Raw genomic sequence first — 17,243 nt, 5'->3', positions numbered from 1 at the left:
TTTTTCAAAAACACTTCTGGAGTTGTGTTTTGTTTCATTCACACATGTTTGAGTAACCCTTTATTAGTTTGTCTACATCTCCAAAGCTCTAAATGCTCTGTTCCACCTCGTGATGTCATGTAGTGGTAGTTTTCAAGTTAACCTTTTACCTTTAGGTCAGTAGAAAGGTCAGTTCCCGGGCTGAAACCATCTAGATAATTCTAGTGAAGTTGCATGGAGTTCAAAACACAATGGGGACTTCATGTTATCACAAGGTGGGTCAATATGTTTTCCATTAGAGATCAGAACCCGGCCTAAATATTCAGAGTTTGTGTGTTAAATGTGAATGACAAAAACACAAGTCCAGGTTTGTTTTTGATGGGGAAACAACATTATAACGTAAATCAGAAAATAGTGTAATGTAGATCCTTTAATCTGGGTAAAGCAACAGACTAAGTTTAAAATTCTCACCGCCCTGTAATAACTGTAAGACACAGCTGTCATGTTCTACAGCTGTTTCATTGTCAAAAGTAACAGTTGAGTCAGTATGGTATTCAGTATGGTTTAATAAATAATTAAATACAATAAAGACTGATTAAAATATTTTACCTGCAAAGGAATGTGCGTTATTCCTGGATTTGCAGCTGCCCGTTCATAAAAGTGGATCTCTTCTTCACTGTGGTTTTCCTCCTGGTTTCTTTTTTCTCACTGCTTTTCCTTGCTGAGAAAGAAGGTGAAAGGACATGGGATATTCTGGAACAGTTATCCATTTGCTTGTTTTCTAATGGAATGTTGTTTAATCTGCCTTTTTGCTGTTGAACAATGTTAATGTTTCACTGCTTGATTTTCGAACTTTTCGTTGTTTAAATCAGTGATTTTGTTAAGCCCTAATAGGCAACTTCTGTTCTGATTTTGGGCTTTACAAAAATGTGTTAAATTGACAATAAAATAAAAAATACTGATGGATGATTTTGCAGTCTTCAGTTACTCGAGTAAAAGTGTGCAGTTTCTTAGATCCATTTCTGAACTGCACAGTCCTCTGAGAGTAAATTCTTTTCTCCTCCTGCAAAACAGATGTGTAACAACAGCCAGCATACACACCAACACACCAGCACACTAACACACCAACACACACACACATAAATCTCAGACTGGGTGAACTCCAGGGCAGTACATTCTACTCACCAGGCAGGAGCCATAGAGGGCTATGCTTGGGCAACATGTCCTGTAAAGGCACAAATGTCATTTAGTTTTACTTTTGAAGTGATAAAAGGAAAATTAGACATAATTTGTTTTTCAGTTTAAATGAAACTGCTTGACTGCACAGTGATCAAGTCAATATTGGTAATATAAAGTAAGTTTATAGGATGTGTATAAGGTCAGTTTATATTTTTAGTATAACTCATCACATTTCCAAACCCAAAGCAGAAACTCTATCCAGACACATTCTTTGTTCTTTTATGGGCATTCTTATATAAGGGAAAAGCATAACCAGAAAGAGCCCTGAGAAACTATAGCTTTACAACTGTGTGATCAGCAGTGTTGAAGATTTGACAAAACAACAAAACTTTGAATTTAGCTACACCAATATATTTTATATTACTAAAAAAAAATGGAAGCTTGCCAGTACTTAGGGGAAGTCATTGATCTAAATAACAATAATTAATAAAACATGAGAAAGGATTCAAAACTGTGGCAAGACCATAGACTGTATGAATATATAAATACATACATTTATATACACACTCTATGGGCAAGACTGATATTTTACATCAAACACCACAACAATATTATATTGAGTCTAAAATAAGAGTTCCAAGAAAGTAATAAAACAATAAAACAGCAGATATCACTTGTAGATTATAAACTGTACTTTACAACATCTAGGTTTATTTCTTATCTAATTCAATGTACAGTACAGTAGGCTTCTTTGAACGCGGGGAAGCGCAACATAAATGTGTCCACCAGATGGCAGCAATATTGTTCCAAAGACCATTTTACCCAGGTCAATTCACTTTATGTCCAAGTGTCAAGAAGATACACACACACACACACACACACATATATATCTGTGTGTTCAAGGAAAGGGTTAATGTTAGCTGTTGTGCAACACCTAGGACTACATCTCTGCCTATAGGATGTACAGGGACGCTCACTAATTAAGAGAATCATTTCTTTCCATTATTTGACCATGTATAACCAAATATTGTAGTAACAAAGCATTTACAATATGAAGTAAAAATGTTATTATATTTTGGTTAATTTTACATAATGCAATTTGACCCCTATTCCAAAATCTGGACATATGGACATACTACAAATCACATCTTCAAGTAGTCCATGGAAACAGTTGGCTGACATTCTAAAGAAAATCAAAGCATTTACAATAAAAACTGTGCAATCTAAACAATTTACATTCACAATCACTTTGACCCCACTCGACATTACATGAACATATGATATGAACATATGAGAATCAATGGGATTCCTCAAATTTGTTTTTTTTAAATAAACAAACAAATAAATAAATAAATAAATAAATGACTAAATAAATAGTAGGGTGAAATGCGGGACAACAAGCTTATAGTTAAAGATGTTGCGTAACAATTGGTCCTAATTCATGGATATACATTATAGTAGGTACTGAAAGTTGAATTCCAGTGTATCCAGTAGATGGTAGCAGAGCACTTTGAAAATGCACTGTTGCCTCTTGTTCCTATAAAGTCATGCCAAGACTGATTTTTACAAGATCTGATGCAGTGCTCTAAAACTGGACTGGATACGATCTTTGTGAGATGTTTAAATGCTCTTCTCATAGAACTACCAGTGTGTCCTTGTGTCCTACAAAGCCTTTGTGGTAGAGAGGGGTCAAAGCTAAGATCCAGACGGGCTGGACTCTCTTTGTATGAAATGCAGATGCTTGGCTGAACAGGCAAAAGAGGATGAAGCAGATCAGATTTGATGGTTCGTTTTAAATACCAAAACTAGAACTGGATAGTGCATGTTTCCAACTATTTCACAAGTATGTGTCTTTTGATGGTTCATTTGCACTGATTTTTAAAGTGCCCAGATTACACTATTTTCTGATCTATGTTTTAATGTTGGTTCCTCATTTTGAGTTGTGTTTGGTTTCATTCACACATGCTTGTACAAATCCTGCATGTTTAGGCTGTGTTCTTCTCTCAAACAGAGTACTCTGATCCACCTTTTGATGTCATGTGGTAATACAGATACACACATATAATCCACTGTGTTTTTAAACCTGGAATTAGCAATCTCTTCCAAAGGTGGAACAGATAAGAGCATTTTGAGGTTGGTATAGATGTACACAGCCTAATCATGCCGGTTTACTCTAATTCAAGTGTGAATGAAACAAAACACACTTCATAGGCCTATGTTTTTAATGAGATAACATTCTCACATGGCTCAAAGCTCACAAGAATCCATTTTGTGTAATATAGGAGCTTTAAAGCCAGAACTGTTGTACCAATGGCATGTGGCAGAGCTCCTGAAACCTCCTCCTGAAATTTACTATTCTGGCTGCGGTTGTGAACATGCGTAAATCTCTTTGTAATAAAATGTAGCCATAAACAGCTAATGGTTCGTCATGAATATTTCAGAGTCTTGAATACCCGGCAGAAAATGACCTCCGGAAAACTTTAACAAGACACATCTCGGACAGATAACTTCCAAGTAAGTCCTCTCTATCTGGTGCTTTTGGCTTTCTTTTTCCCTGATTGGATTGATTTGTCATTTGCAACCGAAAAGCGCTTTGGCCACGGGGCTGTGGATAATCCAATTTATCGCTTTGCCATTTATTACAAATTTCTGCGGCTTTTGGGTCCACTGTCACATCGATTCGTTGATTGCTTGCTTAGCTGGGTCCTAATGAGCTGCTGTCTGAATCACTGCATAATCACAGCCCTAATTCACTGCCTTGCCCTTCCCTAACACTCGCTCCATTGGCTGGCTTCTATTAGAGGAGACTGGACTCCTTCTGAAAATGGTTGTGTTGGCGTTCTTTTATTCCTCCTTACTTGGAAAAGGCCTGGTTTAAAGGGGCATTGTGTAACTTTTCTGTTGGAGGGTCTGTAAAATTTGATTTTCTCCATGGAAATGTTGTTGCTTTGCCTGAAGTGTTTCACAGTATGATATTAAAACTTTCTATCTTCATGTATTGTATTTTTTTGTATTTATGTATTTATTTTGGGCAAGTAAGAAATTTAGATTCTTTTACAATAGAACATATAACATTCATGAAATCATAGCAGAAATTTAAAAAAAAAAAAAAAAAAAAAAAAAATGGCCCAAAAAGGAGTGGGAAGAAGAAAATGTATTTAATCCCACCCCCTCTTCGAATCTAACACAATGAGCTTTCTTTTGAATATGTCAGACATTTTACATTAAACTATATGAATTATTTACAAGTGTGGACAACGAGTCACTGTTATAGTTTAGTAATATAACGGTATTGCAGCAATGGAAACCAAACCACCAAAAATGGAGGTCAGATCTGCAACTGAATAAATGTGTTAATGTCATACTGTGGAACATTCCAGGCAGAGCAATGGCATGTTCATAGAAATAAGCAAGTGACGGACTCTCCCCTAGAAAAGTTAAACAATGCACCTTTAAGGCAGAGTTTGCTTAACATATGACCAGCATGAAACTGAAAGACAGGTTTTCATGTTTTTCTAATTAGGACTAATCATGACTTAGTTGCAAAGAAAAAGTACAAAAACAGAAAACCTCTATTTTTGTTATCAACACTGGAAATTCTATCCAAAATGCAATTCAAACATTGATTTAATTTAATCCTAACTAGTCCAATTTAAATGGTCTGTGCTGACTTACCTCTATGTATATCTGTTTCTCTACCAGTGACTAAAATTATAACCTTCACCAGAATAAAAAAAAAAAAAATCTGTAAAATCTCATGAAGGTTCCAACTGTTTTAGTGAAATGAAATCATATTTAGGCTTTCTCATAGCTTATAAAACCCTCTGGAGGACAGACAGCAAAGCAAATATCACCGGTTGGATGTTCTCCACTGCACAAATAAGGGACAGGTCTTATCTAGCGTCTGGGAATCTCTGGAAGAATCGGATTTGTTTGTAGAAAGGCCAAAGAACAAATACCGAGGGAAAATACATGGCATCCATTAACAAAAGGGCACTACCGTTGTGTTTGTGTGCTCATCCTGACATCTCTCATGACATAAAATCTACAAAGTAAATACCAAATTTCACTGATGAATGATGTGCAAAGTTCATCTTACAGCATCAGAAAGAATAATAAAAACTCTAATTACAATCCAAGAATTTAAATGATGTTAGGCCATGTATCAAAGCTCTTTACCGTTTAATCTATGTTCTTACACTTATGGTCATGAGCAAAAGGAAAAGATATAACTGTCCAAAATGAGTTTCCTTCATAAGCTTGCATGAGAACTCCCTTTGAGCGTAAGGAACTTGGGGTAGAGCCGCTGCTCCACCAGTCTGAGAGGAGCCAGCTGATGTGGCGTTCCTGGATGCTTTACTGGAGTATGGACTTTGTTGCTCTGTGGCCTGGGATCAGCTCAGGACTCCCCCCGCAGGAGCAGAGGGGGAAAAGGGAAGTCTGGAAAACTCTGCTTTAACTGCTCCCTTGTTACCATGGATAAAGCGGATGAAATGGATGAAAATACACACAATAAATGCTATTTACTACTTTTACAGACCAAAAAGCGTATCAGTATATCAAACTCAGTCTCTTTTGTCAATGGCTAATTACTAATCACTCTATGTGTTTACAAAATGAAAAATCAATCACACACTTTTCAGACAACATTTCTTTAATACAAAGTCAACATATCTACATACACAGTGGCTTTTAACCAATTCTTATTTCAGTCCATAGTAACAGTTTGATGGTGATAGTGCTTGCCTCATACAAAGGAAAACCACCAAATTTGGGTTCTTTTACTGTATCGCCTATGCTCAATATTCTATGTATCTTTTTGTACCCACATATTTCACCAATTATGTAGGTTGTGTTTTGTATAGCCTAGAACCTCTACATAAAAAATAGTAACACATTGCACAAGCTTCCAAAAAGACTTCCACCGTTTGGCATGGGGACCAGCCTTTTTTAAGGGTTGAAAAGTTCAGGTTTTCAGGAGTTCATTTTTAGGAAACATCCCACTGGTTTTAGAGACATGCTCAGAAATGTCAATTCTCAGCAAGTTTTGGTTGTCAGTGTTGTCATATCTCCTCTTGTCTATTGAGTCCTGATTTTAACTGCATCCCATAAAAAAAACAAAAACATGGTAGAACATAATCAGACAAAATGAATTCATACAATGTTCAAAAGTACAGTAGGCAAACATGACAAAAATGTGCATCTCAGTGTTTTATCATTTAAAATTCACACATTGGCATCTATAAGGCATTTTCACCTTTGGGGTTTGTATTGTTGTGTTTTATTACGACTTCAGCAATGAAATATAAGCAGGTCTTACCCCCATATCATTATTTAACTACTACTAATGGCTTGTTCACACCTTGGGGTCAATTTTGCATTTGCTGTAACCCACAATTTTCCAATTTTGCCCCTAACTGATACTTTATTAACTGGCATGTGTCCTGTTGATTCACTGATTATAAAACTCCATATAGTGAGATTGAAGATAGACAGTACAAAATGCCATGTTCAACTGCTTGTAAGGGAAATGGGGAAAAAATGCTGTTAATAAAATATTTGGGAGCAGGCTTGAGAGGAGTGTTTTCTGTTTGAGAGTAGAAAAGAGGAAATCCGAATCAACATTTGTGTACCCACTTAAAGTATGAGATCTCAAGGGTCGAATGATACAAATACATATAATCTATATTTGTTTATTTACAGGCATATTTCTAGATAATTGTGGATCTACAACCAAAATAATGACAGAAATTCAACTGAAATGCAGAGAAATATGATGCCCTTAGACACGTGTACACTATCACACAGTACAGCATGTCAAGTCAGGATGATGTTTAAAAAAAAATAAAATAAAATTATAGACCTGTAATGAGATTTTGGTTGATAAATGTTTTCTCAACATTAATAATAAAAAATAAAAAAACAACTAATTTCTAACTAAAGTTAATAGTAATAGAGAAAACGTAAAAAAAATGCACCTCCTTTTCAATATAATATCATTTTCCAATTACACACCAAAAAATCATGTTTGAACTGGCTGCTATTATAACATTGATGAGTTTTATACTAAAAGTTTGGATATATCTTTATATTTAGCTTTAAATATATATGCCTGTGTGAGTGTGCAGTACATACACATACAATAATATGTATATATACGCACACATGGCCACAGGCATGTTATACTTAACATTTCTACAGTGAAAAAATAGAATGTCTTTTAACATAATATGAACAAATAAGCATTTCTTTTATCCTGCTATTTAAAAAAAATGTGATACATTATCTCTGTTAAAAACAAAACAAAAACAAATAAGAAAAAATTAGAAAATGTAACAAAGTAAAATAAGTTGTCATAATACAACATTAATGTTTCCATAATGTTACAACAACAATAAGGCTTTTTTGGAAATAAGAAGAGATTAAACACAGTTCTGTCCATCGCTTGGATTTTTGTGCACACCCGTCATTCATATAGAATCAGCACGCCCCCTGTCTGTCAGACCAGAGCGGTGCAAGATCACACACATAGTACCATAGTGTGAGCGATGCAACCTGCAGGTGTTCTGGTTTCAAGTTTCTAATGTTCTCAGATGGGTGTGTGCAAGTACCGAAGATTTCATTATCACATCAATTCATTTAGCTGAGACATGGCTGCCAGGTCTGGTTCTTTGCGGAAACATTATTTTAAAAATGAACATACTGCAAAGCCAAATGTCGACTTGTTTTATCCACGCACACTCACAAACAGATGATCAGAGGCCTGGGTTGTTTCTCAGTCACTTCAGGCCTCTTCCACTCTCAAGTGTCTTTACGATGAAACACATGGATATAGAGAAGGCTGGGAGAACTCAGGGGTGCAGAATGTCATGGGGATGCTCTTCAGACACGCGTGCTTTAGCATAAGCAAAGTTGGAATAGTTCATTTGTCCATTTCATTTTTCCCATGTCACACATACAGCACACACAATATAAGCAGCATGTTTGGTTTGACAGAAATGATAAAAAAAAGAGACTTCCTTGTAAGACAAAAGGGTTCGTAATGTTGATGTTGGTCACTGTACACAAGAAGGGCCCGGTTGTGTGGCCTTCCCTGTTGGTTTGTCTCAAAGCTTGTAGATCCACAGATGTTGTCCTTGGAGATAGTAGACAGCAAAGCCCCATGATGCACTGGTGCCATAGATAGGAGTGATTGTAAAAATGATGGTGCCATCTCTCCCTGTCCCTTTGTCAGTTTGTCTGATATCTTAGTACCTTAAATTTATAATTTTGTGTTAATCTGAGTTTATGGAAAAGTGTTAATGCTTCAAGCAAATAAAGATGCTATGTATTTTCCTAAAAGGAGATTAGCTTCCACTTACAATGTTGGTTGTCTCCACTACTAGCCAACCAGTGTTCACTCAGGCAGCCATGATTTTCATAGTTCTTCTGAATATCACCCACAAAATGTGTGTAATATAGAAAAGGCCCTTTTACAACCAGGCATATCAAAAGGAACAAGAGAAAGTCACCCGGCTACATCCATCTGCACTGATTGATTTAGCTGTTACCTTCTCCTTCATTAACTGTTGCTTGTGTGTCAGATAGTTTTGAAAGAGAGAAATATCCACGAATGTTACAACGTCGTCCACACTGAGAGAGCTGAGGTAAGGTAAAAGCACTCTGACACTTCGATCAATACTCCGCCCCACAGTCGAGCCTGGAGCCTCTCTTCTCTTTTGGATGGGTCATTTCCTCACTTCCTTATGAGAGGCCGTTTAGTCCAATTGAAATCTGGTTGGTCGGATATTTGGAAAGAAAATCTACAATAGTATCCATTTTGGTGTGTCCTGGTCTTCTTCTTCTGTCAGATTGTAAAGTTTCTATGGCTCAGGATACTGTCGAGGGTGGGGTGGGGAGTGACAGGGTTCTGGTGGGGAAGAGATGGCTTTTTACGTTGCATAGTGATCAAAGCTTCCTAAATACTCCAGAGCTGCGTGATAGCAGAATTGATATTCATCCTTTAGGGAGAAAAACAAAGAGAGAAAAACAACAAGATTAGTGGTAAATAAAAACAGACGTCATAGCTCATTTCACTGGGTACATTTACACAGCCAGTAAAAGTCAGATAGCTACATTAATCAGATAACCCAATAATTAGATCTTAACAATGCAAAAACCTGGTGACACGTGTCATTTAATTAATGGATGTTAATTAATAATGTTGTAATTGGAAGACAAAGTACAAGACATTTTAATAAAACTCTTTCAATCTCATCTTTGCCACAGTTGTTAGACATTTTTGCATAATTTTCATTGTCAAAACCGGCACAGGTGTGAACAGTCAGAAAGAAATCAGATTGCTCACATTAGATGTAAAAGGCCATGATTACGTGCAAACATAATAATCTGATTATTATCTGATTCTGGACCTTAAACATGATTTAAAAGACATGTAAATTGGAAAACCTGATGAGTGTCACAGGAGAGATCATAGAAATAAGATGACTTTACTGGTTACATGTCATTTTAACAGTATTATATATGCATCTTTGATACTTTATTGTGTCACAAAAAACAATTAAAATTCTTGCTGACTATAGAGACAATATTTATGTTTTGTTTCAGTTTTTTATCTCCATTTCCCCCTACCCTTGTGGTAAAACAACTTAATACAGTGAAGATATACAACCAGTGTTGGGAGTAACGGATTACATGTACCGGAGTTACGTAATCAGAGTACAAATTATGAGTAACTGTATTCAGTTACAGTTACTGTTTCAGTGAGTGGTAATTGGATTACAGTTACTTTGTTGAAATAAGTGGATTACACAGCGGTATTTTCCTGTTTTTACATTTTGGGCTATATCCCCTTTTTTTTTTTTCCCCTGTAATTTGACTCATTGCCAGACACTATACCAGGTCTAAACCAGGTCTAAAACCAGGTCTAAAACCAGGTCTAAAACCAGGTTTAAACCAGGTCTAAACCAGGACTAAAACCAGGTCTAAACCAGGACTAAAACCAGGCCTAAACTAGGTCTAAACCAGGTCTAAACCAGGTCTAAACCAGGTCTAAACCAGGTCTAAACCAGGTCTAAACCAGGACAAAACTTCTTATGTGAAGATATCCTAGTCTTTGCTTCTCTACAGCAAATTAAGTAATCCAAAGTATTCAGATTACGTTACTCACCTTCAGTAATTTAATGGATTCCGTTACAAACTACATTTTGAGGTATGTAATCTGTAATCTGTAGGGGAATACATTTTAAAAGTAACCTTCCCAACACTGTATACAACCAAATAAAAACACATAAAAATATTTATTATAATTATAAGTACAAACAAAACAAAACATAATAATAATTACTGAGAAATATTATGTATGAGGAGACGAAACAAAATCAAGAAATCGAAATCGAGAAATCAGATAATGATCAGATTTCTGTCGCACATGTGAACATAATCCACTGTGTACATGTTGAGTTATGTTGTTTTTGGGATCTTACCTCAGTTTGCACCATGGCTGGTCTCTGCGTCCGGAGCATCTTCACTGTCTGGAAGATATCGACCACGCCTTCGTACCTCATGCGCTCCAGCACAATGCTGAGGGTGATGAAAACTCCGGTTCTTCCCACGCCAGCACTGCAAACATATAAACAGTCAATACACAAGTAACACATCCCTTGACAAACACTGCACCACAATATAGATCTGAATGTCTAGTCTATAGGAAGATTTTAGTAGTGGGAAAATGTTGCAATGACAAGACGTGCAGTGTGTTTATAAAAAGCTATACAGTAACATTTTTCTGCATATTTGTGGTTTCTTTTACAGCCCATTCATATTTGTGTAATGATTAAACACCAATCAAAACATATAAAGACAGTTTTTATCATATTTTTGATAGCAAAACTATCATCTGATAATCATAATTGGGCCAATCTAACCCAGAATTATTAAGATAAGAAATTTTGTCAGTTTCACCACCCCATTACAACAGCCTGTAAAATCACAGGCTTGAGACAATGAAAGTGTTTTTAGGGCCACATGATTAATCACCATCGAAATCAAAATCACAATTTGAATTGCAAAAACTGTAATTTTTGAAACATCAACTAAATATCTTGTTATGTGTTATTCCATATAAAATGCCTAACCCTGCAGTTAGATCTGTACAACCATGTTGTGAAAAGGGATTCTTTTCATTAGTTTGTCATATTTCAGTATTTTTGGTAATTCTTCTGCAAGTGTTTAAAATATGAACTTGTCCCTATTATAAGGAATTTTTACTGGTAACGCTGACAATGACAAACAGGCCTAAAATGTGGAAAAATGGTAAGGAATGCACCAGAAAACAAGGAATCTAACACACAACACATGTCAAATTAAATAAGCAAGTCTCACACGCAAGCCTATGATTTGCTGGAAATTCCACAGCCCAATTTCTCCAGCAGGTTAAGTCTGTTGTCTTACAGCGCTTACAAAATGTGCTTGTATTTTTCCACTTTGATGTTCTCCCATTGTCTCCCCAGTCAGAAAACAATCCCTCAAGGACACAAGTGAGCAGCCACACACCAAACCAACAGCCTAAACAAGTAAACATTTAGTCTCATTAAACCCCTCCCGTGTGCCCACCCCACCCTCCTCCACCACCACCACCACCACCACTGATGCTGCTGTGCTCTCCAGAAATACAGCCTGGCAGACTTAGATCCTGAAATACTTTGAGAGCTGCCCCTCTAAGCTGCTTTGCTGTGAAATAACTTCCACTTCACCAATGGAACAATAATTGATGTGACAACAGATTTATTTGGACCTCTTTCGCCCTCCTAGAAAATGCTGTGACTATGGGCACTTGAAAGAGAATGTATATACCGGTCTAATGCTGGTGGTAAAGGGCACAGCTGACAGATAATACAATAGAATGTATGGTGACACCTTTTTGTGTTTAATGTTAGCAACTTGGCAACCATTTGAGATCTGATACAAAAAAATAAAAAGATCTTGAGAAAAAGTAACCCAGCCCTAGCCTGATTCATCAGCTGGTTTCACTTCGTGGAAACTGTCTGACCTTGCAGCATTAGAATTTGTTCACTCGACGGTAGGCGGGTACTTTTTACATTTAACCAATTGCTGCTATTTGTTCGTGACATATGTAATGCGCTGCTAACTGGTATATTAAGCTTTTCCCAAATCCCGTAGGAAGAAGGGCAATAATGTCTTTCTCCTTGATAAAATTCACCAAACATTCTCTTTGTTTGGGCTTTAAATCCTCGATCTCGGGAACTCTTGCCAACACAGAATGTATGACTCTTTGCTGATTGGCTGGTGCCCAAACTTGCACTTCCAGGGTTTTTGCGAACCATGTAGTGTATTCCTGACCTAGTCGCTGGAGAGAAATGAAATTGAGCAGAGGCACTAGGTGGTGCAAGCCTGGCTAACCCAGCCCAGCCATAACTAGTCAACTACCCCTCAAATGTAAATTACAACACATTAATAATCACTCAACAAATCAGTCTATATTTTATAGGTTAATTTTGGTAATACATAAATCCATGATATCAATTATAGGGTCAACGTGTCTTTTCCATAACCAGGCAACCCAAAGAATATATCAAGGGTACATTTCTTCTACTCTTCCTCCTACTACTACAGTACTACTACAGTACTACTTCAGTTACAACTACTACAGTTACAACTATGACTACATTAGCGATCACTACTACTACTACAGTTTCAAGTATAACTGAAATCATGTTATGTCTTTCCATATTCAAGCAACTCATTGTATCAGTTGTTAAATTACACTATTATTACTACTTCTATCTTTTCACTAATCCAAAGTTTGTCAGTTTGATTCCTGCCCCTGTGCTGTGCCGTTGGGTGCTCTCCCCTATTAACCACTCCATCTGAAAGCCTCTTCCACGGAGTCACTCACACACAATCCTAAAGACCCTCTCCATCCTCTCTTCCTCTGCCTTTGCCTCTCACTCAAACATCAACTGCATATCTGAATACACTCTGAGCCGCTGCAGACTGAGAGGATTTGGTGTTCCCATTCACAGGAACTAATCAGGCAATTAATGACAAAACGCATGTGGCTTTATTAGATAGTGACTGAGGAAATATGTGGGTGGGAGTGTACGAGAGCGAGGGTCGGGGTATGTATGGAGGAGGATTAGGGGACAGACAGACAGGCAGGGAGGGAGGGCAGATACAGCATAACAGAAAAAGAGGTATAAGCTCTACTAGTGCAAGTGACAAAGCCTGACGGAAATAGATGACAACAGGGAGTGGCACTGAGAGACACGGTAAAAATAAAAGCTATCAAGAAATAAAAGAAAAACACAAAGTGACACCTGCCGTTAATCCACAAAAGTGAGAATGTAATTAGGCCGTGCACCTGAGTCAGTGTGCAAGTTCAAATGATATTGTAGTGCTAATCCTCTTAGCGATAAACCAAAAATCAAAGGGAACTTCACTTACCCTGCCAGACTCAATATAATGTAATAAGATTCTGCGCTTTTCTCTCATACCATTACAGTCACTAGTCCAGCTGCAATAATTGACCTTGGAGAGTAGTAAACATGTGGTGTTATAAATACATGTGATAAATAGCATGTTTTGTTAAATACAATGCTAAGTACTTCAATAGTTAAACTACCGTGCTGCAACTTTAAGTGATACTGTAGTGCTAATCCGCTTATGATACTTGGGAAAAAAAATCAAAAGAAACTTCACCTCCTTAACTGTGCCTACCCACCGCTCAATACAACATTGATTTAATAGGCTCGGCTGCTTCGCTCCCATTACTCCAGCAGTACCCTTGAACAATCTTTGACAAACGCTAGTTTTTTTTTTTTTTTTTAAAGGAGATCCATGTTGCAGTAACAATGTGCTAGCACTAGGACTAGGGTGAAACCTGCTGATATGACGGGTTAAAAATCTAACGCTAGCAACTATAACCAGTCAAGAAATGCTATGTTTACACAATCAGTCAGACATTTATAATCAAGGTGAATCAAATAACTGAGCCTGTCACAATAATCACTATATCAATTTACCATTCAGTATGTTCAATATGTTGGGAGTCAACATTTATTGAGTAAATTTTTTTGTGCTTTAGGGTTGAATAAATAACTTCTATGACTCATTATAGATGGAAATTAACTACTAAAATTTTTCATTATGCTATTCATTTATTGCATATTGTACCATATTGTAAATTTAGAACTTACTTTTGGGATGATTCTGCCTTAGGGTTTGTCTATATATTGCATTTGTTATATGTTATCATGACAGGCCTACACTATTTTTGCCCCTATGGCACCTGCAAGTTTGATTTATACATATTTGAATTATACAATTGTGGCTTTTCTTCATTATTAATGCAAAAATGGATTTGATTAATATCAAACTGAGATTACTTGACAACTGTTCTACACTTTTAAATGGGTCCTCACATTATGCAGTAAGTGGTCATAAGATACTAATACACCATTATAAAGAACAAAGATATCACATTAAGCCTGTGGAGAGTAAATGTTTAAGATAACATGCACTATAATTTGTTCCAGTTATCAAAGAAGCCCTTTCCTTTTTAACTGTGCATACTGGCTGCTCAATACAACCAATAGTATAATGGGCCCTGGTCCCTTCCACCCATTACTTCTGTACTGCCATTCTTTCAGCAATAACAGGCCCTTTGGCTTTCAGACAGCTCTCTTCCTCTCCAATAACGGGCTCATAGAGGCGAGGAATAACTCAGTCTTATTGGAGCTTCCTTGACACGTCTTACAACCCCCATAGGGCCGCTTAATAGGCGATGACATCATGGCTTTTTAACACGCGGGGTGGTCATGTGACGTTTGGTGAGGTCATGGCGCCTGCTCGATAAAAGAGAACACTACTGATTGAGTAAGTACAACCAATTTATGTCCGAGGAAATTACATAATGTGCCAACAAATGGAATAAAGACTTTAGGTTGTTGGGGTGTTTCTCCTTTCTCCTTATAGCTTGTGGATAACCATGTACTGCAAACAGAGATCCAAAGATGTGTATTTTTAAGGCTAATGCTGATACCTTTTTTATTTTTTAAATCTAGGACAGCCCATGGCCATTATCCTCTGCCAATATGGGCCAAAATGTAGGACAGATTTTGATAATTTCCCCCAAAATAAATAATTTGAAATGACTACTGATTCAATTACTGTCTATATATAGTACTATTGGATTTGATACCCACACCCCTGTTTCACTAAAAATACATAAGAGAGCAGAGCAGTGCAGTTCTTAAATGTTCAAATTAAGCATCAGATCTTTCATTTGAAGAGTTGTCAGCATAAACAAAATACTGGCTGCGCTGAAGATGGAAAGCTGCTAGCTGATAAGATAAAAGTGCCAAATGTCAAATTGCAATAGAGAGTTTTAGATAGTGACCGCTGCATATCAATAACACAGCAGCTACAGTTTTGTAAATATTCTGACTCAATGTTGTTCGAGAGCAAGCTCTATTTGGCTTTTTGATACTTGTACATCTTTTTGTCAGATCAAATATAAGGACACTGGTGTTACAAAGAGATGATAGAAAAGGGTGGGATGAGGGGTGGGTTAAGGGGTTGTGAGTTTTGTTGTTTTATGTATTTGTTCTTGTTTTCATGTTTATTATTATTGTATTGCTTAAAGGTGCATTGTGTACTGAGAGTCCATCAAATGCTTTTCTCAATGGAGATGTTATTGCTTTGTCTGGAATATATCACAGTATGATATTAAACCTTCTACCTATCTTCACTGAGATCAAACCAGACCAAGTTACAGGTCAGATCTGTGGAGAGGAAACCATGATCACAGTCAGAATGCATGTTTTATTAAGTAAGTCTGAGCAATAAAACCACCTGTAATTTATAAATATAATGTAGAGCTGTTTAATGTCATAGTGTGGAACATTTCAGGCAGAGCAATGACATCTCCATGGAAAAAAGCAGACTCTTCACCAGAAAAGTGCACCTTTAATATTTGTTACATGTTGGGCTGGTCTAGGGTAGATTTGGCACTTTGGTAAAGGTTGATAAAAAATTATGGAAAATGATAGTGTGAATGCACAAAAAATATTATTATTATTTTTTTTTTATAAAAAAGTGTAAAAATGTGAATGACAAAAATAAAAATAATCTAACAATCTTTTTATTTTATTATCCTTAATAAAAAAGTAAAAAAGTCAGATGATATTTGCCACTGACGTTACCTGTCACCATGTTAAGCCTGTAAATGCATGGTGTAAACAAACTCTGAATCTAGCTATGCTTCTGCAATACAAACTAAGCAGTTCCTTTGAAATAAAAAATGAGGCCTTACTGGTGACCAATAACAAACACCACTGCTTACAAGGGTCTAGCGTGTGCAGATAATGATGAAGGTTACCTTGAAAGCTGCACTCGACGCGATAAAAATGCATCATGAGCCCTGATCGTAAAACCCAAAAGAATGGCTGTATCATTTCATGTGCCGCCTCCTTGCAAATGCCAAGCCACATCTCGAGTCTTATCAATTATGGAGCAGATTGGCCTGTGGAGGTTGAGAGGTAGAGTACGGCGCAGGCAAAAACATGGGAGGGGAATATCTGATTATGCGAGTGGGGCTACACAGCGGGAAGCGGGGTACAGCAAAACAACAGCCTCCTCCGCGAGTGACTTCATCCTGTCCTCATGCATAAAGCCTTCAGGGCGGTAAAATATCTCCTTTTAATGAACATGGCATTTTAACTTTTAATGGTACAAGTTCATGTCTTAAACTTCGATGGTTGAAATGCATGAGGAGTTGGCATGCAGTGTGCCCAGTGTACTAACCTGCAGTGGACAGAGATGGGTCCGTCTTGTCCAAACTGCTCCTTGGTTTTATGTACTTGACCAATGAAATCGATGAATCCTTCTCCAGATTTGGGGACTCCTTGCTCTGGCCAATCGGTGAACTGGAACTGCCTAACTGTTCTTGATTGACCATCCTACATAACAACAGAGAAAAGGCAACAGATTAGAAATACACAGAATTTTTTAAACAAAGTACAATATTTTTTTTTACTTTCTGGAGGTTGCATGTCATCTGCATG

The 17,243-nt window shown here is 37.0% G+C and overlaps 1 protein-coding gene across 1 annotated transcript in view; it reads right to left on the bottom strand.

Annotated features, from left to right (window-relative positions):
* Positions 1-5,800: 5,800 nt before the first annotated feature.
* ptprsa (protein tyrosine phosphatase receptor type Sa) overlaps positions 5,801-17,243 on the bottom strand; it is a 250,934-nt gene continuing 239,491 nt past the window's right edge. Inside the window, exons 31-33 of the mRNA XM_055164546.1 lie at positions 16,984-17,138; positions 10,644-10,779; positions 5,801-9,158 (exon numbers count right to left, since the gene is read on the bottom strand). Of these exons, the coding sequence (XP_055020521.1) occupies positions 9,090-9,158; positions 10,644-10,779; positions 16,984-17,138 (360 nt within the window). The 3' untranslated portion in view covers positions 5,801-9,089. The remainder of the gene's footprint in view (positions 9,159-10,643; positions 10,780-16,983; positions 17,139-17,243) is intronic.

This window comes from Boleophthalmus pectinirostris, unplaced genomic scaffold, assembly GCF_026225935.1.
Source record: "Boleophthalmus pectinirostris isolate CB_2022bp ecotype Guang Dong unplaced genomic scaffold, ASM2622593v1 HiC_scaffold_7, whole genome shotgun sequence".
NCBI classification, from domain to species: Eukaryota; Metazoa; Chordata; class Actinopteri; order Gobiiformes; family Gobiidae; genus Boleophthalmus; species Boleophthalmus pectinirostris.
Note: the sequence above shows the minus strand (reverse complement) of the source record. Positions and strands in the feature narration are given on the sequence as shown.